General features: G+C 45.2%; 1 protein-coding gene across 3 annotated transcripts in view; it reads right to left on the reverse strand.

Annotated features, from left to right (window-relative positions):
• Positions 1–27,948, reverse strand: part of LOC147457598 (FAM91 carboxy-terminus protein) — an 89,257-nt gene that overhangs the window by 14,094 nt on the left and 47,215 nt on the right. For all 3 annotated transcript variants that reach the window (XM_086512459.1, XM_086512458.1, XM_086512460.1), the window contains 3 exons: positions 21,378–21,484; positions 21,091–21,213; positions 20,803–20,956 (listed from right to left, as the gene is read on the reverse strand). In XM_086512459.1, the coding sequence (XP_086368585.1) occupies positions 20,803–20,956; positions 21,091–21,213; positions 21,378–21,484 (384 nt within the window). The remainder of the gene's footprint in view (positions 1–20,802; positions 20,957–21,090; positions 21,214–21,377; positions 21,485–27,948) is intronic.

Consider the following 27,948-nt stretch of genomic DNA (forward strand, 5'->3'; position numbering starts at 1 on the left):
TCCTAATGTGTGGGATCAGTAATAAGTATGCAACATCCTTATATACGGTCCCTGGACACAAACACTCAGACACCCCTTCCTGATCCTCCTGAGCCACCTTGTTTGAAACTGAGATGGTAAAGACGGTAATTGATAGGATGAGGACCGGGAGGGCATATGATCGTGATGGTCTAGTAGCATAGCACTTTATACATGCTAGAGATATGTTGGTAGAGGTTCTTGCAGTTTTGTTCAATCGTGTCATGTGTGAGGGTCTACCTAAGACTTGGAGACTGTCTACTCTTGTGCCTATCTTCAAGGCAAGCGATGAGCAAATGGGCAGAGAGTGAGCGCATACGAGCAACCGGACACGCCGGTTTTAGGAGAGGCTTCTCCACTCTTGACCATATTCTGACACTCAGAGCCATCATTGAGGAGGGTAGGGCACACGGGAGACGGATTTATTGTAGCTTTGTGGATTTCCGCAAAGCATTTGACATGGTGCCCAGAGTCAGATTGATGCGCAGACTACAAGATATGGGAGTGCCCATTGAGTAGATTTGGGGTATCATGGCTTTATACAAATCAGTGATGGGACATGTACGCACTCTAGAGGGGATATATGATTTAGTTCACTTCACTATTGGAGTGAAACAAGGATGTCCATTGTCTCCTACTCTATTTGGTATATATATAGATGAGGTTTCTCATTACATTGACAGAGAGGGTGACAGAGGTGCCCACCTGGCAGGGAGGATTCCATGTTGTAATATGCTCATAATATTGTGTTGATCTCTAACTCACCAGAGGGTATGCAGCGACGTTTGGATGCATTGCATCGCTTTGCGGAGGATAGTGGATTGTCTGTAAACCTTGGTAAAACCAAGGTTATGGTGTTTAACACCACTTCGTAGTGGATCAGGAGATCAACACACCTACATTCACTTATGGTCAGGAGACTGTGGAGTACACATATGCATACGCCTATCTTGGGGTAATCTTCACTGGGCCAAGTTTTCTTTGAAGAGAGTAGCAAAGACTAGACTGACCAGAATGTATGCAACCTTGGGAGGATTGGAGAGGATGTGTTTGCAGGTTCAATTCCAGTCTATAGTTTTAGATATAGATCCCCATTTTACTAGTTTGTTTCGGAGGGCAATCTAGGAGAATATTGGTACTCGGTTATTCTCGTCCTCTTTTCACCCGCATACCGATGGGCAATTGAAGATTGCGAATTCAATGATTTTGGACTTGTTGAAGTATTACATCTCTGATCAGAAAGCTCAATGGGAGAAGTTTTTGCCCTTGGTTGAGTTTGCCCATAACAAGGAAGGCGCCATTTGAGATCATTGAGGCTGCTAAGAAGATTCCACCTATTCTAAGCACCAAGGATAAGATATTTGAAGCAAATCAGTACGTTCACGATCTGGAGACTGCTTTTGCAAAGGTACGCAAGGATCTTAAGAAGTCTCAAGCAAGGCATAAGAAGGCAGCGGACAAGCATTGATGTGACTTGCTTTTGAAGGAAGATGATTGGGTGCTTCTATGATTTGAGAAGGCACGACTACGGAAAGGAAAGAGTAAGGAGCAACTTTTCCCAAAGTTGAGTATGAATTATCATGGCCCTTTCCAAATTCAAGAAAAAGATAAATGATGTATCCTTTGGGCTGAAGTTACTAGATACTTGGAAGATTCACAATGCATTTCACATTGGATGCGAAATGGATGGAGGAGGAGGACCTAGCAGACACTCCTCACATTTTAGAGCCTTACCTTGAGGCTTTTGGTCTAGCTTCGACTATTCTAAGAGTTATAGATGATCAGCGGTTTGAATTTGGTGCAATGCGGATTGCACAAGAGGAGAGTTACTCCACTCCTTTGTCGCAGATTACCCACACGGATTAAAGTCACTGATTTCTTTTGAGATTTCCAGGGTACTGATGAGTTGACAGTATTCAGCTATATGAATTTAAGAAACGAAGTACTTTGAAATGGGAATTCCTTAAATGAATTAGATATATGTGCTCTCTCATGTGTAATATTTGAGTGCATGATTGAAAGACGAAATGACTACAACATTTCGGTCTTATTCATTTGAGGGGTGATGTGGATATGATAGTAACAAGATTTAGTCAATCGCGACATCTCCTAGAGATCGATGAGATCTGGATGTGATTGCTAAATACATTACGATGATCATGATTCTCATCAAAGATCTTGACAGGGAAAGTGATGTGAATGTCATGTGAATGTTCAGTGAATGTCGTCTTCGTGCAAGTACTGGATATGTGTTTGTCTAGTGCGTTTGTATTTATAGTCAGTGTCTATTGAACTCGTTTTGCTAGCTTATGTTGGTTTTGCAGGCGTAATCAAGGGTGATTACATTTCTTTCAAGAGGGAGGTATGTCACAAAGTGATGATGTGGCATGACCTAAAGGACAAACTCACGACAAAAAGAGGTCAGAGCCCCACTGAAAGATTCAGAAGAAGTTGTGACAACTTGCACAAACCAATCCAAGAGGCCAAAAAAGGAAGGACACCAATTTTTATGCGTTGTATAGTTGTGGCAATTTATGGGGTCATGTCTGATGGGACCCAAAGGGACAAAGGCTAAAAAGAGGAGCGTAAAAGGTTGATGACGTGGCAATTGTACAGACCCACAAAACACGTTGATGCGGTTGTCGTATGGACCTCCGCGATTTGCGTTGTTGACGTGGCACCTGTATGGATTTCCGCAAAACGTGTTGGCTGCCCTAGCGCTAGCTTTTGGGACCCGGATGCTTTTAGACTTGAAGCCTTTCATGTACATTGCTTTTGGAAGCTGGTTCTCCAAAAGCAGTGCCAAATTCTGGCACCAAAAGCTGAGGCAGCCATCCGTACAAGCATGCCATGTGGCAGCGTGATTCACGGTGGATCTTTTGTTGCCTACAACGTCACCATCCTTTGTGCAAAATTTAGGGTTTGTTCCTTTCTTGTCCAGCCTATTAAGGGGCCACTTCAATGGGCCTAGCCCCTTTGGCATGCCACGTTGTCACGATTGTGACGTATTCTTTGCCTTTGTATTCCCTTGTATTACCTTCTTCGCTTGATTCTTTTGCAGATACGAAGACGCGCCAGATCCGAGACCCCCGATTCTCCTAAGGATGCATCTCTTCGCCCAAGAGTCGCACCTGTTCGGAGAATAGCTGTGCCTCTTCACCGAAAGGCTGAAACCGGCCTGTTCAATCCAAAAAGGGCGGTAGACTTTACTTTAAACCTTGATTTAGCTTTCACCCATTATTAGTCGTCTATTTTACCTGTACTTTCAAGACACAACAAAGGGGAGAGGGATACAGGCTGCTAGATTGCACCTGTATGAGTAGACCGACACCAGATTGGCCCCTAAATTAGGCGCCCCTTTCGGTATTTCTTTATTGTTCAAAAGAGGGAATAAATGCTGTGGTTCCCTACAAGCTGCCCCGCACAAACTCGGCTGAATTTCCACTGTTCCAGCCCGATTTCGGCAGCATAACTGTACTAGAACCCTTCACAGTCAGTATTCCCACGCATTGACTGACTTTCCCGACGCATACGAGCACTTTGCAAAACCTGGCGAGAATCTGCAGCACGCTGAATTCTCTGTTTTCAGCCCTGAAAATGCGCCAGATCACCTGTACAGCGGTCCCCTTGCGTCCCCGAACCTCCTGGGGGTATTAGGGTCCGTTTAGGGCCAAAACCCTAAACCTGCAAAAATACACAGCAGGCTGTAATTTACTGTTTCGGGCTCCGTTTCGCGTGCCGGTCGCATCCGTAGCAAGTCCTCGAGCTCCCGCACCTGTAGGGCTACTTGCCCTTTGAATCGGACGAGATTTCTGGCGTGAAACCTCTCCGAATTCACCTGTACCTGCGGGGGATTAGCCGCTAGCTAATCCAGTACCTGTGCAAGAGGCTCTTGCCTCGGCAATCGCGCATGAACCCACACAACTGTACATTGGTCAAATGAAGAGCCCACTAGACGGGCATAACATACTGCCAAAGGGGAGAGAGAGGGCAGTGCGTAGTGTGCAGGGCATCACTCCTGGCACCGCACTGTGCATAAGAGGGAAAGCAAGCACTCCATAGCTCTTAACCTGTGACAAAATCTGAAAAATGAGCCCTCCCAGCTTAAAATTCAGCGCCACTTCTTGTTGCATGAGGCAAGTGCACCAGAATGTGCCACTTGGCACATTTACAAGCATTTTCCCGTTTCGGGGTTGCCGCCTAAAAATATCCCAACCGGTTGCCCAGTTGACTTCACGGCAGAGTAAGAAAATGTTCCCCTTGTCATTCCGGAGGTAATGACGCCAACACATTTTCAGGTCCCAAAATAGCAGTTCCCTAAATTTTAGGAGATGCTGCCATTGTATCTTTCTAGGTCATCCGACCCTCTTTGTACACTGCACCCACATCCAGAACTCAAATGTAGCCTCTGTAGCAAAGGATTCCACTTTGGCTAGTCAATGACCCCACTTGGCTAACCATAGTCCTTGTCCAACCTTAGTGCTCTCTTGCCCTCGGGCCTGGACTCCCTCTGGCAGTTCCACACTAGCTATGCAATGCAGGGCAGTTAGATTTTCCGAGGGGTGTTTCCAAAAAGTGAAAGTAAATAGATAATAAGAAAGAAATCAACAAAAAGGATAGATAGTAGTCACATGCTGGTGACATACCCCCCTCTTGAAATCTCAAACGTCCTCGTTTGCATCTATGTCGTACATGCTTACTGTCAACACTGATGTATTCAACACCTGTCGACACATATACGACACATACATGCTCATTGTCAACCCTGGTGTATTCAACACCTCGTCGACTCATGTATTGCCTGCGTGTGAACCCTGTCCCAATGACATAGTGGTAGCTGCGCACTCTGCCATTGCTTTGAGTCACTAACTTTCCAATGACAAAATGGTAGCTGCACATTTTGCCACTGTCTTATGGTACACGTTGGATCCCGTAACACTTTCGAGCATACCCAAACCGACAGTTTAAGAATGCATTTACACATGTACTCTTCAATAGAAGTAATCACTGTATCCTTGACAAACTGACAAGAAATACTCACTTCTATAGCACTAACCAAACTTTTGGACATTCCATAAGAGCAATTGCCAAACTGACAATCTGTACAGCTCTAACATTCATGTAGCAGGTATTTCATTTGAGCTCACTTTAAATACCATGTACATCATTTGTTTCAGAAGCCATTGCCACACTGACAATCCACTTAGCTTTGAAACTCAAGGGGTCAAGGTAGGTTGCAAATCGAAGGCTTCCAGGTAAAGTGATAACACAGTTGGTGACTCTGCAAGTTCACCTTCTTCCATCCACTTAGCATCCATTGGTGGATAGTTTCTGAACTTTACCAAGTAACGCCTAGCAACCTTGCCTTTCACTTTCCTTTCTTTGTGTGCCAAGATCTGTTCAGGGACCAAGATCTCGTCAAGTTCCTCGACTTCCGGCTGATCTTCAGCTGGCATATCTTCTGGCACATCACCCACATAGGGTCTGAGAAGACTCACATGAAACGCATTGTGAATCTTCCAACTGTCAGGCAATTTCAGCCTATATGCAACATCACTAATTATGTCGCATACTTGAAAAGGCCCATAGTAACGCATGCTGAGCTTTGGAAACAGTCTTTCCTTGCCCTTCATCTTCTTTAACCTTGCCTTTTCAAAGCGTAAAAGCACCCAATCACCAAGTGAATATACCACTTCACGACGGTGACGATCAGCTGCTTTCTTTTGCTTTGCCTGAGTCCTTTCTAAGGCCACTTTGACCTTCTTGTACATTTCATCCATGTCCTGGACATATTTATCTGCTTCAAATATCTTGTCCTTTGTATGCAGTATGGGAGGAACTTTCTTGCCACCTTCAACTATCTCAAAAGGTGCCTTGCCAGTTGATGAATGCACTGTATTATTGTATGCATACTCCACCAATGGCAAATACTGCTCCCACTTTCCTTTATGCTCTTACACATAGCACTTCAGCAGATCTAGGACAGTAGAATTTGCCTCTTCTGACTGCCCATCTGTTTGAGGATGAAATGACGAAGAGAATTTGAGCGTGGTGCCCATATTCTCAAACAAGCCTCTCCAGAACAAACTTGTCATGCGTGGATCACGGTCACTAACAATCGACTGTGGCATGCCATGATACTTGAAAATATTGCTCATAAACAAGCGTGCCATCGGATCTGGCTTTATCTTCTTTCTAACACGAATAAAATGAGCCTGTTTGCTGAATTTGCAAATAATGGTCCAAATACCATCGTTTCCTGTCGGCGTTCTCGGAAGATCAAAGATAAAATCCATAGCAATACTTTCCCATGGTTTATCTGGAATAGGTAGTGGTTGCAATAACCCTGGTGCCTTTTGCCTATCAAACTTGACCTTTTGGCATATTAGGCATTCTCGCACAAAGGCATCCACATCCCTTCTCAATGTAGGCCAATAGAAGAATGTCTCAACCGCTTTAACTGTAGCATCGATACCACGATGCCCTGCATACGGTGGGACATGACTCTCTTCCATAACTTTGCGTCGCAATGGCTTTGTGACACACAATCTGCCATGCATCATCATGAACCCATCTTTAAGAAGATAGTGTTCATGACGTTGTCCATCCATTAGTTGCTCGAAGACCCTTGCAAAATCTTCATCATTTGCATATTGTTCTCTCATATCATCAAGTTCATGATGATAAGGAATCGACACAGCTGAAATTTGTGGCTTCCTTGACAAGGCATCAGCCACAACGTTCTTCTTGCCTTCCACATGCACAATCTGAAAATGGAACATGGACAAGATATTTGCCCATCGCATATGCTTCTCAGATAACTTTGTTTGTGTCAAGAAGTATCGCAAGGTCTGATGGTCCGTTTGGACAACAAAGTCTGCACCTAGCAGGTAGTGTTTCCAACTTAAGAGCGCATGAATCACAGCCAGTAACTCTTTCTCATAGACCTGCATGGTCATCTCTGGCCCTTGCAAAATTCTGCTCTCATAGGCTACTACCCTGCCATCTTGCATTAGCACTGCACCAATGCTACTACCACAGGCGTCACACTGGACAACAAATGACTTCCTAAGATCTGGCAACACAATGACTGGATCTGAAGTCATCTTTTCCTTTAAGAGATTAAAAGCTAAAATCTCTTTCTGTGTCCATCTAAAGGTGACTGCCTTCTTTTGAAGAGCATGTAAAGGTGAAGCAATCTCAGCGAAATTTCGGATAAACCGTCTGTAATAGGAGCATAGTCCCAAAAAGCTTCGGACATCATGCACCGTCTTCAAATTTGGCCATGACTTGATCGCTTCAACTTTTGCAGGATCCATTCTGACACCATCCTTTGAGACAATGTGTCCCAAAAACTGAATCTCTTCCAGAAAAAACTCACTTTTCTTTGCATTGATGAGCAACCTATGACTGCGTAGCTCTTTGAACACAATGGCCAAGTGATGCCTATGCTCCTCTTCATTCTTTGAGTAGACTATCATGTCATCAAAGAATGTACGAACAAACTGCTGGTGTGGACGGAAAATTCTGTCCATCATCCTATTGAACGTAGCAGGAGCATTTGTGAGACCAAAGGGCATCACTAAAAATTTGTAAAGGCCAAACGTTGTTCTAAAAGCAGTCTTGTGCACATCCTCTGATCTAATGCGGATCTGATGGTACCCACTCTTTAGATCTATCCTGCTAAACATAGCTGCTCCTTCTAATTTGTCCATAATATCATCAATTCTAGGTATAGGGAACCTATTCTTGATGGTATTCTTGTTCAGTGCACGGTAGTCGATGCACATACGCCATGAGCCATCCTTTTTCTGCACCAACAACATTGGAGAACAGAATGGAGATGAACTGGGCTGAATCAGCCCCTTTTCTAACAACTCCTGTACTTGGCCCATTATCTCTTTGTGCTGAGCCGCACTAACCCTGTACGGAGGCTTACTTGGTGGGCTACTGCCTGGCACCAAATCTATCGCATGGTCCTCGGGTCTCTCTGGCGGTAATTGAGACGATAATGAATCGGAAAAACAATCACTATACTGTTGTAAAAACATTCACCTTTCTTTATCTAGCATAGATAAATTTGATTCATCACAATCTGATACTTCACGTGCAAAAACCAAGTACGCAGAAAGATGCTTTTTCATTACAGAAGTAATAGCAGAAGCTGATACAGTAGGAATAGACTCCCCTTTAAGCTTTACATCCAGAATGTGAGTCTTTCCCCTGCTCTGTACAGTGATCTTTTTGTTGTAGGCATCCATGATTCCCTGTACACGAAATAACCAAGGAATACCTAACAACACATCACATCCGTCCAGTGGCATGATGTAAAATTCTTCAGCATCTACATAGGACTGGATATGTAGACGCAACTTTCCAATGATGGGTGTCACAGCCTCTGTATGGCCAGGACATGCCAAACCTGCCTCTGCTGTATACCCCATCTCTTCAGGTCTGATTCCCAACTTTGAAGCCAATTCTGGGGAAATAAAGTTGGCTTTGGCACCTGGATCAAAGAAGATAAGCACTGTTTGATCCCTGACCTTTCCCCATGCTCTGCAAAACTCACTTGCATCTGAATTTGGCTTGTCGCCCACCATATCTGGCACTAGACCAGCCGTGGGCTTCTTTCCTTTCTTGTCTTCCTTGTCATCAGAATCAGCTGGCCTTTTCTTTGTAGGACAATTGTAAGCAATGTGGCCAGGCTGCTCACATATAAAGCATTTGTTCTCTGTCCTCAGGACCTTCTTTTGCTCTTCTGACTTGCGAGGAGAACGTCTTTTCCATTTCTTTGCTGGTCCCTTTTCTGATTCAGCCGTAGCTTTATCTTTCCCTGCGTTGGCTGACTCCTGAGTCCCTTTAGGAGCCTCATTGGGAACGTGCTTCTTGGCTGAATTTTTCTTGCCTGATCCTGCCTTGACGCCAGTGTTAAATTCACAATCTTCTCCCTTGAGCAAACCATTGCCAGTGTTTGCTACCTCGATGAGCTGCGTCAAAGTAGTGACTTTGGTCTTCGTACAATACTTTCTCAATCCTTTAGGTAGGCCACAACAGTATTTTTCAATCTGTTCTGTCAATGGCACAAACCTATAGGAAGTTACTGGAAGTAGAGCTTTCCAAAACTTCCGATTGTAATCATCTAGATTTCTGCAAGTGGCAGCATTTAGCTGGTGCCATTCTGTCATGACATCTGCTTCAAAGTCATCAGATAACCATGCTGCTGCAAAAATCTGCTTGAAGTAAATCCATGTGGACGGAGCTTGCCCTTGAAGCAATAAAGTTGTCCACCATTGTCCCGCATTCCCTGTCAAGAAAGTGGCTACCTTGCGGACCTTTGAAGCCTCTGTAAAGTTTCCCCCTGCATAGGCCTTGTCAAACTGCTGGAGGAATGAGAGAGCCTTCTTCCTGTCATCAAACCCTGTAAAGATCGTGAATGACACACCTTTGCCACCTTCTTTGTACGGAGTTGGCCTCTCCAACGGCGTTAGATTGTCATATGGAAGTGACTGAAACATGGGAACACTATTAGGGTTCATCTGTGTTCCTTGGCCGCTATTAACTTGACCTGGAAATGCCATATTTGGCTGCTGATTTGTAATTCCAACCATACCAAAATTTGCCAGTGGCATCCCAAATTCGCCCTGAGTGCTCTGAAACCCTGGTAGCATGCCTGTGACACCATACATGGGGTTAGGCATCATCGTTTGAGCACCCCCAAACACTGTTCCTAGCGTGTAAAACTGATTTCCAGGTGCATGACCAGCCATGCTCTGGAATACGGATCCACCTCCAAAATAGCCAGGGTGTACTGAAGGTGGTGGGAAGACCTGTTGCATAGCCTGTAGGTTGCTTCCCTGCCCATTAGAACCAGCTATAGGCTGCTGAAAGGTGGTGGGCTGAACTGGTAAAGCTTGAAATACTGGCATCTCAGCCACCTGTTCTTGCACCTTAGGCATAGGTTGTGGAGACTGCATGTTCTCCGTCAAGTGTACAGGTGTTTCCATTGACTGTGCGGTATAAATCACCTGTGCTCGAGCCTTAACAGGCTTTTGAATATGATCCAGTGACCCAACTTGCTGAGACGGAACAGGAGGTTGCAGAAAGGCTAAAAACCTTGGGTTTTGCATTACTTGTGTAAACATAGCCACAGCAGTAGCCAACTGGGTCCTAAATATATCGTCATCAGTCTGTGGTGGTCTTGACGACTCACCCACTTCATGTGTCTGTTGACCCTGTTAAGAGGAAACCTCTTCAGTCACATCATCTGGTCTGTCAGCCATAATTGCAATTCCATGTGTCTAGTCTATGATCCCCTGTGTCTTCAAGCCCAAAACTGACCAAGGCTCACTTCTATGGGAAAAAGTGATTTAATCCCGTCGAAGGAACCATGAAACCGGCCTGTTCAATCCAAAAAGGGCGGTAGACTTTACTTTAAACCTTGATTTAGCTTTCACCCATTATTAGTCGTCTATTTTACCTGTACTTTCAAGACACAACAAAGGGGAGAGGGATACAGGCTGCTAGATTGCACCTGTATGAGTAGACCGACACCAGATTGGCCCCTAACTTAGGCGCCCCTTTCGATATTTCTTTATTGTTCAAAAGAGGGAATAAACGCTGTGGTTCCCTACAAGCTGCCCCGCAAAAACTCGGCTGAATTTCCACTGCTCCAGCCCGATTTCGGTAGCATAACTGTACTAGAACCCTTCACAGTCAGTATTCCCACGCATTGACTGACTTTCCCGACGCATACGAGCACTTTGCAAAACCTGGCGAGAATCTGCAGCACGCTGAATTCTCTGTTTTCAGCCCTGAAAATGCGCCAGATCACCTGTACAGCGGTCCCCTTGCGTCCCCGAACCTCCTGGGGGTATTAGGGTCCGTTTAGGGCCAAAACCCTAAACCTGCAAAAATACACAGCAGGCTGTAATTTACTGTTTCGGGCTCCGTTTCGCGTGCCGGTCGCATCCGTAGCAAGTCCTCGAGCTCCCGCACCTGTAGGGCTACTTGCCCTTTGAATCGGACGAGATTTCTGGCGTGAAACCTCTCCGAATTCACCTGTACCTGCGGGGGATTAGCCGCTAGCTAATCCAGTACCTGTGCAAGAGGCTCTTGCCTCGGCAATCGCGCATGAACCCACACAACTGTACATTGGTTAAATGAAGAGCCCACTAGACGGGCATAACATACTGCCAAAGGGGAGAGAGAGGGCAGTGCATAGTGTGCAGGACATCACTCCTGGCACCGCACTGTGCATAAGAGGGAAAGCAAGCACTCCATAGCTCTTAACCTGTGACAAAATCTGAAAAATGAGCCCTCCCAGCTTAAAATTCAGCGCCACTTCTTGTTGCATGAGGCAAGTGCACTAGAATGTGCCACTTGGCACATTTACAAACATTTTCCCGTTTCGGGGTTGCCGCCTAAAAATATCCCAACCGGTTGCCCAGTTGACTTCACGGCAGAGTAAGAAAATGTTCCCCTTGTCATTCCGGAGGTAATGTTGCCAACACATTTTCAGGTCCCAAAATAGCAGTTCCCTAAATTTTAGGAGATGCTGCCATTGTATCTTTCTAGGTCATCCGACCCTCTTTGTACACTGCACCCACATCCAGAACTCAAATGTAGCCTCTGTAGCAAAGGATTCCACTTTGGCTAGTCAATGACCCCACTTGGCTAACCATAGTCCTTGTCCAACCTTAGTGCTCTCTTGCCCTCAGGCATGGACTCCCTCTGGCAGTTCCACACTAGCTATGCAATGCAAGGCAGTTAGATTTTCCGAGGGGTGTTTCCAAAAAGTGAAAGTAAATAGATAATAAGAAAGAAATCAACAAAAAGGATAGATAGTAGTCACACGCTGGTGACAGGCTGCACCTTTACGCCGAAGGGTCACGACTCTACAGCAAAGGGACACGACTATTGGCCTACAGTCATGTCTTTTGACCTATGGTCATGTCCCTTCATCGTGTCTCTTCACTTTCTATACAAGAAACCTCTTGTAACAATTTCAGAAAGCATCAAGCAATCAATCAATCAATCAAAAATTAGAGTCTTATGAGTCTTGTCTCTGAGTCAAGTTCAAGTTTCTTAAGTCTTAATCATGGGTTTAAATACTTAATTAAGGATTAGTAACTAGAATCCTTACAGTGGTATCAGAGCAAATTTTTTCCCGGAACCCGAAGGTTGTGAGCCTCTCACCCTCACCGTTACACTCTACCCCCTTCCCGGAGTTGTATGGAAGCAAAAGAAAGGTGATATACACACGTATACAAGAGCATGAGGTAGCTCTTACCCTACACTACCTGTAATATATACATAATGCAATGATACGGAGGGATGGCGTACCCGATGTGCATGCTGAAATTCCTTGATGGAAACCAAGCGATGCACCTCTTCATCGGCACCTCTTCAATGGGCTGTGCCTCTTCATAGCCGCCCTTGCCTCCTCGAGGTGTCTCTTCACCGTGCCCCTTCAGCAAACGCAGTTGCACCCCTTCGCGAAGCATCATGCCTCCTCACCAAGCGCTGGCTCCAAGGGTCACACCCTTTTCTCCATGTGCTGCCAGGCTGTAGCACAGAAAAAAAACCTTTTGCTGGCAGAATTCAACACTGGCTGCCCCTTCACATGCAGCCATTGCACACCCTTCTACTCCTGAGTATCTCTCCCTCACTCGCACCCCTTCTACAAGGTCGCACCCTTTCACCAAGCGCTGAATTCTGGATTCGCTGGGCTCTGTCTGACACGTTGCGCTGGTTGTTTTTACGTAAGAAGGATCAGCAGCGTAGAGTTTTTTTACATTAATTGATTGCCTTGGTTTTAATGCCATGTGGCCGCCCAACCCCAAATTTTTTTAATGTCATGTGATCTCAGCCCTTCAAAAACTCCTTCAACTTAAGCAAAGATGCCTACAAGCCAGCGATACCAAAAATTGTACGCCGCTCTCCCTCGAGCGCTGAATTTCTGGGGCTTCTATGTGCGGGAGCCACATGGCTGATGGAGAATTCAACGTACCCGTCCCGTTTCTCTTGTATATATCAGACCCTAGTCGAGAACTCGGTTGTGAATACCGCGACGCTGGACAAGTTCCCCCTCGCAAGCCATGCCCTACATTTAAGTCTTTCTTATCTGATGGTGGTAAAGTTGAAGATTTACTGATCCTTTCCTTGTGCAAGAGGATTCTTCAGAGGTCTAAGAGGCAACAACTCCCTCAACCTCTCCCTTCTCAACTGGAAGCCTTAATACCCGCTGAGAAAGCTGAAGATTTAGAAGATTCCGGTTCTTGTGTGACAACGGACAAGCACAAAACCCCTTCTTTGGCCGTGATCCAGGCAGAAAAACTCGCCTCGACACCGCCCTTGCATAATAAAGTCTCTCTCCAAATGCAGTGGTGAATGATAATTCTTCAAACTTGAAGACTCCATTCCTTGCCTTCAACAGTGCAAAGGATAAATCAAATGCAGATGCAGACTCAATTGAATCTTTGGACACAACTTGTTCCACAAGTAAACCTTTACACATGGATGTACCTTCAAACACTACTCTGTCTCAGTCTACGACATCCCTTCAAAAGGATTTTAGTGTCCCGGATAAACCATGGAATACCTTGCAGATTTCCAACCAGTAGTCATCACTCAACAACTCGAAGCAGATAAAGATTTAATCTCTTCTTGGACAAAGCTCGAAGTTACAAATGACTTTGACAAAAACACTAATCAAGTTGCAGATGTGATACTGATACTTTTGACAAAGATGAAACAAGTTGCAGATATGATCAGCTTTCAGTTTGGCAAAATAGTTATGGTCAATAATAGTGCCATAACATGGGACTTAATAGAAAGAGCTTTGGATGCAGAAGCACTATAACAATACATTTCCTTCTCCCAAAGTTTCTACAACTATCCCTCGATTTTATTTTAAATGGGAGGAAACGTCACGATTGTGACGTATTCTTTGCCTTTGTATTACCTTCTTCGCTTGATTCTTTTGCAGTTACGAAGACGCACCAGATCTGAGACCCCCGATTCTCCAAAGGATGCATCCCTTCGCCCAAGAGTCGCACTTGTTCGACGAATAGCCATGCCTCTTCAGCGAATGTCTGCACCTTTACGCCGAAGGGTCACGACTCTACAGCAGAGGAACACGACTATTGGCATAGAGTCATGTCTTTTGACCTATGGTCATGTCTCTTCATCGTGTCTCTTCAGTTTCTATATAAGAGACCTCTTGTAACAGTTTCAAAACCCATCAAGCAATTATTCAATCAATCAAACACAGAGTCTTCTAAGTCTTGTCTCTAAGTCATGTTCAAGTTTCTTAAGTCTTAATCATGAGTTTAAGTACTTAATTAAAGGATTAGTAACTAGAATCACACACGTCATCTCACTTGTGACAAGCTCACAGATAGTGGAGAGAAAGAGACAGGAGAATTAGTAGAGAGCATGAGGGATAGAGATGGGATAGGGAGAGATGGAGAGGTGAAGTTCCTCCTCCACACTGCACTGGCCCCTAAATAGGTGCTCCTTTCGGTATTTGTTCATGTAGATACAATATAACTATACAAGACTCTTCACAGAGATGGCGCCCTGCTTATGAGAGAGCAGACCGGGAGAGAGTCTGCAAAAAGACCTTTACAATTGGCTATTCAGTCCTCTTTACAAAGATGTGTAGGTGGGTGTGTGGACACGCGCGTGCATGCGACAATGTGCCAAATGTTTGCACTTTCCTCTTCTAATTGAGGTTGGAACGGGCAAGTGTGGACACGTTGCCACTTGCCAAGCTGCCAATGTGTGTGTGGAGTTACCCTTGGCCGAAAATGGGTCACCTAGTTGATCTATGGTCGCCTGGTGCACTTGCCTTGCATGCGTGGCCACTTGCCATGCCTGAATTGTCCAAGTGTTCACTTGCCTTGCATAAGCTGCCACCTACCATGCATAAACTCCACTTGCCTTGGATGAACCGTCACTTGTCTTGCATGAGTTCCGTTTGTCTTGCATGAACCGTCATTGCCATGCATGAGTTCCACTTGTCTTGCATGAGTCACCACCTGCTATGCATGAGCTCCAGTTGCCTTGCATGTGTCAGCACCTGCCATATAGGAGCTCCAATAGCCTTGCATGTGTCACCAAGTGTCGACATTCCCTGCTTTGCTAAATAGAGGGTCACCATGTAGATTGTCCACTTTCTCTTCATACTTTGCCAGTTTGAGGGTCACTCTCCTATCAAAGGTGCGGCAAAAAGAAGGTGAATCTGATGAGAGACTCGTCTGCAACCACGATCAAGATAGCTCTCCGTGACGGGCAGCCAATAGATCTCGTAGCTATCGCGATGGATCTCCTCACCGTCAAGGCACAAGCGCGTACCACCCACCGAACTGGCACTAGATCTCACCGAGGGTCTACACACCTTCGCGGTCTACACACCACCGCGAAGGTGTGTAGACCGCTTGGGAGAGGAAGCACTAGAGGCTGGAAGAGAGATCAAAGAGCAGAAACGCCAACATGTGGAGATTGATGTGCCTGCAAGAAAATGCTAGAGAGAGGATGAGCAACAAACTGGAAATGCTAGAGAGAGAAAACGCTAAGGAGTTGGGCTGGTAATCTGCATAACACAACATGCCAAATGGTACAAGGAGGGGGGGGGGGGGGGGGGGGGGGGGGGGGGGGGGGGGGGCTGCCTATATAGTAAAAACCCCAGTTTGCCCGACTCAACCAGGAGAACCCCACGACCCCATAAATGGCTAAAATAGCTAATAAATATGTAAACTTACTAAAAGTGACGAGGGACACATATTTAGTAGCATGACTGCAGATGACTCGAGACACTAACCTTGGAAAACCCTAGGAACTGGGGTCCGGCCTCATGTCTGCCTACTGGGTGAGCAACACAGTGAAGTGCACCACTGAGAACAGGTACGTCTACCTCAAAAGCCGGGCACGACCACAAAACAGCCCTCATTCCCTGATCTGCTCCTGGAAGATGCCAAAGCTACCACCAGACAGGAAGATGAATTCTAACACCCCCTCTAAGCTCCTAGACGTGGAAGCAGTCTAAGGGAGCTTGCATGAGAGGGTAATGTCGCCTGTGGAAGAAATTTGGTGAAGATGTCAACATGGTTATCCGAAGTCGGGATGTACTCTAGTCGGATAGAACCGTCCTTGGTCTTCTCACGAACAAAATGGTACTGAATCTCTATATGCTTGGTAGGGGCATGAAACACCGGGCTCCTCGCAAGGTAATACAACTCCGGTTGTCTCAGTAGCCTCTGAATCCACATTGACTCACATGTAGCACTACAAACAGCACAGTACTGTGCCTCTGTGGAAGACAAGGCAACTGTTGGTTGTTTCTTGCTGCTCCATGAAACTATTCCTGAGCCAAAGAAAAGGTAAAACTTGTGGTCCGTCTGATCACCTCCCCAATCTGAATCACTCCATCCTCATAGAATGACATGGAAATCTGAACCTCCAGCCGCATAGCTATCGAGCTTGCTCCCCGTGGGAGGAATTGCTGGCATGTCTACCTCTACCTCGGCACTGTGATGAGATCCACTGCCAACTGCATCATAGAGAATGGGTGCATGCTCCTTCGTAGCCTGAGGACAAGGGTAGGAGAAGAGGGCTCATCATAGGGAAAATCAAAATCCGGGTCTCCAAGAATTGGTAAATCAGGAGTCATCGTGGAAGGCTTGGGAGCGGAAGCCCCCTCTGAAGGTAAGGTCTCGTTGAAGACAACATCACGGCTGAGAACAATCTCCTTCTTCTCTCGATCATAAAGTCGATATCCCACTGAAAGAGAGTTGTAGCCAACAAAAACATTCTTCGGGTCTTGGGGTCAAACTTCCCCCTTTGGTCCTTCAGTACATGCACTTAGGCATCGCTCTCAAAAATCCGAAAATGGGAGACGTCGGGCTTACGAAAGTAGGCTTCAAATGGGTCATCTTTGGAACTAAAGAGGTTGGAGATCGGTTTATGGTGTGGATAGCCGTCGCAACTCCCTCAGCCATGAGGAGTTAGGTAAATCTCGATGCTCAAGCATGGTTCGTGCCATCTCTACCACTGTCCTATTCTTCCGCTCCACAACTCCATTCTCTGAAGGTGTATTGATATTCGCAAGCTCTCATTTGATACCACGGTCCGTACAAAACTGAATAAAAGCATTGGAAGTAAACTCCCCACCTTTTTCCGACCGAATGGTCTTCAATACATGATTGCTTTCCTTCTCCACAAGAGTACGCCAATTCTTGAAGAGGCCAAATGCCTCGTGTTTATGCTGTAGAAAATATGCCCAAGTAAAGCCGCTAAAGTCATCCACCAATAACATAAAGTAAAGAGACTTGCCGAGGGAAGGGTTCTGCATAGGCCCACAAAGGTCGGTGTGACCAACTCCAATACGGCATTGGCTCGGCGTGTAGAAAGCCTCAGAATGGATTCACGATGTTGTTTTTCATGAATGCAAGTAATGTATTCTCCATGCTTACTCCCAACATCTGGTAAGCCTTGAAGCATTTGCTCACGAAAAGCAAGTCGAAGGGCATCATTGTTCAAATGGCCAAACCTGTAATGCCATAAATCACCTGTGGGTATCCGAATTGATGAAGAAAAAGCATGGAGCCAATAGAGGCCGTTCTCTACCAAGCCCCCTATGACTTCTATACCGGTTTGCCAATCCCGTATAGATACCGAGTCCTCTGAGAAGATCACCTCCATGCCAAGTTTGCACACCTCGTGCACTGACATAAGGTGAAATCCCAGCTTTGGAGCATATGGTACATTGGAGGTATGCATACCCCCTCTGCCGTCAGGAATGAGCTCCAAGGAACCCTCACTGTGAATGGGAATTTCAGATTTGTCGCGGATGAAGATGGTACCACAGTGTCGTCGCATGTTGGACAATAGATCCTTCGAGGGTGTCATGTGCCGTGAGGCACCACTGTCAAGAATCCAATCACGACTATCTCAACCCGCATGTGTCACCATGGCCTCCAATGTCCTTGGAGAGTCCGTCGAAGGGAGAATCTCCAAATGAACAAAGGCCGGTGACTGTACTACTGTTGCCGAGGAAGTCGAAGCCTCTCCAACTCACTATGGACACCTACTCCAATAATGTCCTTCCTCACCACAATTGTTGCAATGCCGCTCCGCCTCAAGGAGTCACGCTCGGCATCACTCTTCTTGTGTTGGTGCCTTTCTTCTTACCCTTCTGCTTCTTGTTGTTGTTGGAAGAACCAATCAAGGCTTCGGAGCCTGACTTCTTCCCCGTTTTGAACCGCTCCTCTTGGTCCAAAACCATTGGAACTAGTTCGTCCCAAGTGATAGTATTCAGCCGGCCACTGGTAATCAAGAAAGAGTAGAAGTTGGTAAAGCGGGGAGGCAATTGGGCCAAAAGCTGAATGGCCATGTCCTCCAAACAAATAAGCTTTCCAATATGAAGTATCTCCTCTTGAAGCTCCAACATCTTGTTTATGTGATCCTGCATGGAAGTGTGCTTCGCATCCAAGGTTCTCAAGGGCTATCCGCTTCATTGGAGAAACTCGATCATAAACAGAAGAAAGTCGATCCCACATCAACTTCGCATCTTGCATTAGCCGTATGTGGCCAATCACCGCAAGTGTGCTGTTGAGGATAATGAAGGACTGGATCTGAGCATTGACACAACACGCTCCCATAACTTCGCTCCCTTTGGGTTCTTTTGCTTTTGAAAGTTGCTCAATACAAATCCTCCAAGCTCGTAAGAGTCAAAGACCGCCATCATGGTGGCTTTCCAAATGGCATAGTTGTCTCCATTCCATTCTTCGTCGACGGTGTTGTTACCGCCGCCGATCCCATCCTCATGTTGTACTTCGTCACCATGGGCTGAATATGTGTCATAATCATCACTCTTCTCCAAGGTGTTGGAGAATTTGGGCATGTGATGCGGCTACGTCAACGTAGAAGATAAAAAATCTGCAAATTTGTCCACTACAACCGAGATCAGCCCCAAAAGAGTGAAAAACGCAAAAAAAAGCAGCAAACCGCCTCTTTTCGTCGCGAAAAATCAGCAACACAAACTCGCACAAATCACAGATCTGATTCAAGAGCGCGCCGTGGCTCTCATACCATGTCAAAGGTGCAGCAGAAAGAAGGTGAATCGGATGAGAGACTCGTCTGCAACCACGATCAAGACACCTCTCCGTGACGGGCAGCCAATAGATCTCGAATCTATCACGATGGATCTCCTCGCCGTCAAGGCACAAGCGTGTACTGCCCACCGAACGGGCACCACATCTCACCGAGAGTGTAACACCACAATGAAGGTGTATAGACCGCTTGGGAGAGGAAGCACTAGAGGCTAGAAGAGAGATCAAAGTGCAGAAATGCCAGCATTTGGAGATCAATGTGCCTACAAGAAAACGCTAGAGAGAGGATGAGCAACAAACTGGAAAGCTAGAGAGAGAAAACGCTAGGGAGATAGTGAGAGCCCAAAACACTGGTAATCTGCATAACACAACATGCCAAATCAAGGTAGGATCACAACGTACGTACGGAACTTATCTGTACCATACGAAACGCTCTGTACGTTGCAGTTTTTTTTTTTTTTAAATAGCTGACTGTTATGCGTGGCTAAGGGTTTCACCCAAGCTTTGCAAGCAATCTTTTGGGCACAATTTGTAGCCGTGTAACCAAGATGCAGAGACTGTTTACTGCAGAGAAACAACAGGTTGCAGAGATTGTTCTCCGAGTTCCTCCTGCTCTCTCTCTCTCTCTCTCTCTCTCTCTCTCTCTCTCTTGTGTCTGTCTTGCTGCTTGCGACAGAATCATCATGCATTCTCTCTTGTCTCTATAAGTTGTTGCATTCTCTCTTGTTTTTTATTGGAAATATCCTAGAAATTTTAGTACTTTGCTGTTTTTTTACAAGAGTACGTATTTCGACGTACATAAAAAATTTTCCATGTACAATACGTTTTGTACCACCTTGTGCCAAATGGTACAAGGGGGGGGGCTGCCTATATAGGGAAACCCAGTTTGCCCTACTCAGCTAGGAGAACTCCACGACCCCACAAATGGCTAAAATAGCTAATAAATATGTAAACTCACTAAAAGTGACCAGGGGCACATATGAAGTGCACCGCTGAGAACAGGTACGTCTACCTCAAGTACGGCCGGGCATAGCCACAAAACAGCCTTCCCTCCCTGATCTACTCCTGGGAGATACCGGAGCTACCACCGTACAGGAAGATGAATTCTAACATCTCCTTCCAAATGCGTTCCATGTCCTCTCTCCTAGGAGCCCTTCAACAGTTCAGGCACTTGAAGCTTCTCAAGCATCAGAAGCTCCTCAAGTTGCCCCTGCAAAAATTCAGCAAGCATAACAAATGCATACAACCATTGCAAATAATCAAACCCTGTCCATGGTTATGGGCCAAATCAGTGACATACTGGCACCCATCCTACTATATAATTTGCATAGATCTCGCTGACGTGTAACCCCATAGTCCCTAGAGGAAGTAAATATGCCACAGGAAAACCTGGACATTGGGCAAAGCAGGCCTCCCTCACTTTCTGATACTAATAAAAGTCAAAAGCAACCAGGACATGTCCCGCGGGATTAGGCAAGTCAGCTATCTGTGTTGTTCTTTGTAAGGATAAAGAAGATGTCTCAGAGGGGCAGCTGGCCCAAAAAGGAACCTCAAGTTGCCTAACTGAAAACTGATTCACATATGTCACACATTCAAGTACCTTAATTGACAGAAAACCGATTCGAATTTTGTGCATAACCTCTGGTCCAAAAACATGCATGTGGTAAGTTACCTTTAAAATAGTCATCAGGAAATACAGGCACATCCAAGTACACTAAACCTCTTCGACAAAGCCCACGCACAACATCTGGATCTAGCAAACCAAAGATGTTGACTTCTTCCTTGCATATCTTGTCTATGACAACAATCTCATCCTCAGTAAGCTTCTGTATAAAAAAGAGCATTTCATAGTGAGATACTCCATGTTCACACTGAAAAACTCAGCATCTGGTATTCAAGATGAAGAAAACATATAAAGTGACCTTGTTCACACAATAAAATTGCTCTACAATCTTCTTACTCGGAACTCCTCCAGAGATAGATTGACAACACAGATAGTCCACCAACTCTCAATAGCAAAAGTCACTGGCTGTGTGGGCATCATCTCTTTGATGATGGACTTGTTGAGTTTCCACATTAACCTCTGCAAATAAATGAGCGGTTCCATTGAATTGTAGAAAGAGCAATAATTCTTAGAAGTGATGTACTGAAACAGAAACGAGCCTATTTTCGCTAACTGCCATGTACAAAAAAACCCAACAAGGTGGACTACCATTTACAGCCAACCCTCTCCTTGCAGCATTATACCTTAGCTCTACATTTGTTCATTATGTCCAGAAACTCATTTCTTCCAATGCCAGTCAAGCGTAGAGCATCAGCAGCAGTGAAGTTTGGAATTGTATCATAGGGCCTCTCTGCAGGAAAACATAACCTGTCGTTATTGGCTGATTCCATTCAACACACATGTCTATTAAGAGCCCTTAAGCATAAATTATATAGAAAAAAATCAATCCTTAAGTAGAAACACACATCTACAATGATCCCCGTAACAGAAAAATATTACAACGTTACTATATCAGGGACATTAAATAGGAAAAACTAGCACAAAATAAGGTAGTTGATAGGGCACATAGAAAGAATTAACAGAATATCAACGGGTTGTAACTCGGACAGAAACTTCACAATGTGAAGTCTGCATGTTCACTAAACGACTAAAAATTATACCAAGAGGAATCCAGGATAAGCCCAGATTCACCTTTAAGGGAAACAGTGTTGTGTGGCTTTGGGCTTCTCCTTTTTCTCCAAGTATTGTGTGTGCATTCTTGTAATGCTTCCTCCAACAAACTCAGTGTCCTCAAAATTTTGATTCAAGCTCATTTCAACCTCCATTTTGACTACAGGAAACTTTTCCATCAAGTGCATTTACAAGCTATGGCTCACAACAATGGTGTTTTCTGCATGTTTTGAGATAAAGACTAAATGGATGGAAACAACTGCTCATTGTGGGCATACCTAATGCAAACGTCTTGTGCAGGATCTTGATATATGTCCACCTTACGTGGATATATGGTATATTGAGGATGTTGTGGGTTCTCCATTATTGGTGCTCAAGTTGCTTTGTCTACTTGCAAGCAAGCTTGTTGGAACAGTAGAGATGCACACATTCATACCTTAATTGCACTCTCTGTTGAAAGTTCTATTACCACACACTGGCTCAGCAAAAATAGAAGTACAAGCTTCGGATATTCTAGTTACTTTGTATGCAGGTCGTATTTGCAGAGATTAAAAATCTCAAGAAGCAGTTATTTATTGATGAGGTCATTCGTGACATTTCTCTTGTGCAAACAGATCTTCACCCATTCCCAAATTCATATCTATCAGACTTTTGTTTTGACTTGGAAGATTTGTGACCAGGGCAAAGCCAGTGCAGTCAAGTTGTTACAAGAGGCAAAATCCACAAAAAGCAGGGCTAAGCAACATGATGTTCATCAAAAGTCTTTGTGGTTACTCGAAGGAGTGGTAATGTTGCCACTTCCCCGATGTTCGTTCTTTGCGTAGTAGACCTACGACTTACAAACAGTAATAACTCTGCCGAACCTTGTGACAAAGGCAAGAGGTTGAAATGCAATTATTGTGAGGTTGATCACATCATCGAGCAATGTCTTAGACTGAAGGCCAAAGAGACCTCAGACTCATAAGAAAGAGGTAAATGCGACCATTGCAGATGCTTCGTCTACTGTGAATTCTACTAAAGTTGTCCAGGATACAGAGTGAGCATCTAGTGTAAAACGGGCCAATGGGATCACCAAAGGCGGTAAGACTCCAAATGGAACCAATTATTGTTCTCTCATGCATTCTCTCCTTAGTAACTCTACGCTTCCGCATCGTGGACTTTGACATTGTATCGGAGCCCTTGGCTTGGTGATCATGGGAGGAGAGCGTGTCACAAAGAAGAGGCACACGCCAATGGGACCACAAAAGGCGGTAAGACTCCAAATGGAACCAATTATTTCTCTCTCTTTCTCTCTCGTGCATTCTCTCCCTAACTCTACGCTTCCGCATCGTTGACTTTGACATGGTATCGGAGCCCTTGCCTTGGTGATCATGGGAGGAGAGCGTGTCACAAAGAAGAGGAGCAGTAGAAGCTCCGTAGCACTTTTGAAGATTGGCATTCTTTCTCCAATGTTTTGAGAAGTAGGAGCTCCAGCGCGGCAACTTTTTCCATCGCACGTTGAAACACTAGGGGCGTGGGAGGTCTACGCGCTACAATGTCTACGAACATTGTGCTAGAGGGCTACAAACTACGTTTTGAAACACCCTCTCTTGCGGCTCCAACCGGATGTGTTTTCTACCTCCAATGAATGCGTAGGAAAGTCATTTCTCTATGTGCGAGGAGTCCTTAGCATTAGCGTTCTTAAACGCTACTAAAGTGCAATGTTTTTCTCTGCACTCAAGGCCACTACGTTTTGAAAGGCAAGTGTAAAAGAGGAGCGAAAGAAGTGGCAAGTGAAGGAGCGTCTTAGAACGCTACCCAAATAGGAGGGGCTTGGGACGGGAGTGTGCTTGGCAACGACCTGTCCTCTACAGCAGCTTTCTGAAGTTTCTTGGAGTCTGGACATTGTTCCCGCGACAATGACGCCATAAAGAACCAAGATCAATTTATAGTGCACCATCTTGTACTTGGTTAACTTCCTCGACAAAAATGAAGTTCTCAAGGGAGTTGACGATTCATTTGGCTTGGGATTGCAAAGCCAAAGGCAAATGCATGAGGACAAAGACAAAGGCAAGCTTGACGAGGATAGCAGTGATAATTTTTCTACCCACGAAATCGGCATGGCACACGTGGCGGCAGCCACAGTGGCCTTGAAGCCACATTTCTAGCCAGATGGACCTTGCCACAACATGCTTCAGCCAGAGAGAGGCTTGTAGCTGCAAGGAGCTCCCTATACATGAAAACACTATGGATGTGCACACAATCCATTGTTGTTGGCCAGATTATGGACACGATGTGTTCCAAAGTTCATTATCTTGGAAGTTTTGGACGTGATGTGTTCACGATTCACGAATGGGGATTCTTGGACGTAGTACAATGTCACAAGATGGGCACCATGTGCCAATAGAAAAGAACAGACTGAACAGACTTTTAGCACTTCAATAACAACTGAACTGAGAGAGAGAGAGAGAGAGAGAGAGAGAGAGAGACGACACGCGACACGGAGTGCGGAATTCCACCCCAAAGAGTATTGGGCCCAAACCTTGGCGCCCCTTTCGGTATTTCTTTATATTGCATCAACACAGTACAAGCCGGTACTCCAGACTCTGCACCTTCTCCAAGAAGCATGTCAAAGAATGAGCCCATGGCCTCATATTCGAAGTCCCTAGGCCCCAAAAGCAGTTTACATGAAAAGCCTCAAACTCAAAAGCTTCTGGTCCAAAAGCAATGCCAAAAAGCTGCTAGGTAAATCACGGAATTCCGTACAACTGCCACATCAACACTTTTTGCGAAAATCTCCCATGTCAACACTGTCAGTGAAACATCCGAAAAACTGCCACATCATCAGCTGCTACGTAAATCCTTCTTTGTGTGTGTGTGTGGGTCCTGCTTTATTTTAATCCTTTATGTCACTTGAGCCCATCGGACGGGGTTCCCATAAGTTGGTAGGACTTCTTCTTCTGTTGTTGCTTGTTCTTCTTAGGGTTTAAGCCCTTCAGCCGTGATCTGCAAGTTGGCTCCATTCTTCAGGGCTTGACACGTTCAGCAATTTGTGACATCCCTTACTTTCCGCGGTTACAGCATATCTGCAAAACAACTCAAGTTAGCTCAAAAATTTCCGAGGGTCATTCCGAGGGACAATCAGTTTGCTTTTTTTTTTTGTTAAGGAGTTGGCTTCTTCTTTCTCCTCTTTTGATCAAGGAGTTGGCCTCTCCTTTCGGCTCTTTTGATCAAGGAGTTGGCTTCTCCTTTCGTCCAGTTCGGAACTCTTGATATGCTGGCGTAGTAAAATTAGCCATCACACCCAGACCGTACTGATCTTCCACGGGTGTCTTGATGCACTAAAATTACATACCCATGCAATTTCATCCGGTTAAGAATATTCAATAGTTGGCACGTCACAACACAAATGCTCACATATGCATGTTACAAGATGTGGAAACATAAAGCCCTCGATATACACTCTCCCCCCAAATAACCATCCAGGTCCGGGCCATGAGCTGTTCAACGACTCCCTCATCACTCCTCCCACAAATAACCTAAAAAGGTCCGGGCCATGAGATATAGAGGCCTTTTACAACCAGACCGCAGTCTGCGTCGCTTGAAGGTGCTGAGAGTAACCACTACTCAGACTTCTTAATACTCCCCCCGTAAATAACCATGCAGGTCCGGGCCATGAGTAAACAGCAACAATACTCCCCCTGTAAATAACCACAAGGGTCCGGGCCATGAGTAAAAACAACAATTTTTCAATCATTCAATACCTCCCCCCCCCCCCCCCCCCCCCCCCCCCCGCAAATAACCACAAGGGTCCGGGCCATAAGTAAAAACAACACTTTTCAATCATTCAATACTCCCCCCGCAAATAACCACAAGGGTCCAGGCCATGAGTATGAATGAGCAAGCATTCTCAAACATCATTTGTCACTACTCCACCCGGGAGTAAAATCACCAATCAATGAAACCAGTATTAAAACCAGAGTCAAACATTTCAAATCGGCACCAAAACAGGTTCAAAACAGATACTATCCATTTCAAACAAATTCCAACAGGATCACCAAACAAGTTCTCAAACACATTTCAAACTTAAAAAGCAATCTCAACATCAGTCGAGCTCGAAAAGTCGACTTACTTTCCATCCTGAAACAGTGTTTCTTTGGCAACAATGCTAGTCCCAAAATAGCAATCGCACTGGACCTCCAAGGTCATCTGCTCGTGAAGAGACATCTACTGAGAGATGTTGAGAAATTTCAAGTTATAATCTGCTAGGGTTTCCATGGAAAGCATTTCAGGATACCCCACTCTGCCAAAAGTTGCACTCCGAAGGAAGATGTCACAATCCATATAACTTCGGGCAAAAATTTTCTTGAAAGCTTGCCAAGTCCTTGAAGTGTGTGGCTTGGTAGCTATAGACATCAACATCTGCATGGCACTGCTTCTGAGAAAAACAGTGACTCGAAACAAATCTGGATCCTTCTCTTGCAAGTGATCTTTATGGCTTATGCCATGTAAGACATGAGCACCGAAGACGGGAGCGCGGTCGATATGCGATGTATGAAGGGTGGGAGTGGCTAATAAGTCTGGGGTCGACCAGAAGATACTCCAAATCAAATTCCAAAAGTCTCTGGTTTCTGCTCTTTTGTAGGACCGGTATGCTTTCAAAAAAGCACACGCCTGATGCTCTGATACCACTGTTACAAGATGAGAACCACGTGCCAATAGAAAAGAACAGACTGAACAGATTTTTAGCACTTCAATAACAACTGAACTGAGAGAGAGAGAGAGAGAGAGACGCGACACGCGACACGGAGTGGCGGAATTCCACCCCAGAGAGTATTGGCCCCAAACCTTGGTGCCCCTTTCGGTATTTCTTTATATTGCATCAACACAGTACAAGCCGGTACTCCAGACTTTGCACCTTCTCTAGGAAGCATGCCAGAGAATGAGCCCATGGCCTCATATTTAAAGGCCCTAGGCCCCAAAAGCAGTTTACATGAAAAGCCTTCAAACTCAAAAGCTTCTAGTTCAAAAGCAATGCCAAAAAGCTGCGAGCATAAATCACAGAATTCCGTACAACTGCCACGTCAACACTGTCAGCACGTTTTGCGAAAATCTGCCATGTCAGCACTGTCAGCGGAAAATCCGGAAAATTGCCACGTCATCAACTGCTACACAAATCCTTCTTTGTGTGTGTATGTGTCCTGCTTTATTTTAATCCTTTATGTCACTTGGGCCCCATCGGACAAGGTCCCATAAGTTGGTAGGACTTCTTCTTCTGTTGTTGCTTGTTCATCTTAGGGTTTAGGCCCTTCGGTCGTGATCTGCAAGTTGCATTCTTCAGGGCTTGGCACGTCAGCAATTTGTGACATACAATCTATAGTTCAACTTTTTGTGAGACAATCAATGCTCAAGATGGCATTCCTTTTGGTGACACACTAGTGGCTGCAAACCCGAGGTGTGACCGGCAGTAGACGTACTAGTGGGATGTCCATGGTAGCTTCTTCATTGACTAGGTCTTCCTACATATGTCTGCGATGAGCTACAGAGAGGGTGTTAAAATTTATGCATCTCAAGTGAATGCGACCCTTGTTAATTATTTGTCTTTTAGGTAATCATTTGACTTACTTGACAAGACCGTGTGCCTCAAACCATGCTCTGACCTGTGAGTACCTATGGTCCTGTCTAACCACCAGGTTCCTCTCGCTACGAGAGAGGTGAAGTCAAATGACCCCCATTAGTACAGGATGGAGCTAGATAGCTTGATGCACTCTCATGATTGTACTACCTTGAGCACATAGACATGCATATACCCTTAGAGATAGAGCTCCATCCCTCCTAAGATATCCCTTGGATATATCACCAGCACCATCTTCAGCACATCACTACTTATTTTCAATTCAGTTCAGTTTTGTATCAATTTTGTTTCATTTGTCTTCCGATAGACGGATGACATACACACCATGTATATTTGATTTGTCTCATAGGCCGATTTTGGCCTGACATAGACGTAAAAAATCTCTCTCTCTCTCTCTCTCTCTCTCTCTCTCTCTCTCTCTCTCTCTCTCTCTCTCTCTCTCTCTCTCTCTCTCTCTCTCTCACAGATATCCCCTAGATATATCACCATCACCATCTTCAGCACATCGCTACTTATTTTCAATTCAGTTC

The sequence above is a fragment of the Adiantum capillus-veneris genome, chromosome 5 (assembly GCF_014529385.1).
Source record: "Adiantum capillus-veneris isolate H3 chromosome 5, ASM1452938v2, whole genome shotgun sequence".
NCBI lineage: Eukaryota > Viridiplantae > Streptophyta > Polypodiopsida > Polypodiales > Pteridaceae > Adiantum > Adiantum capillus-veneris.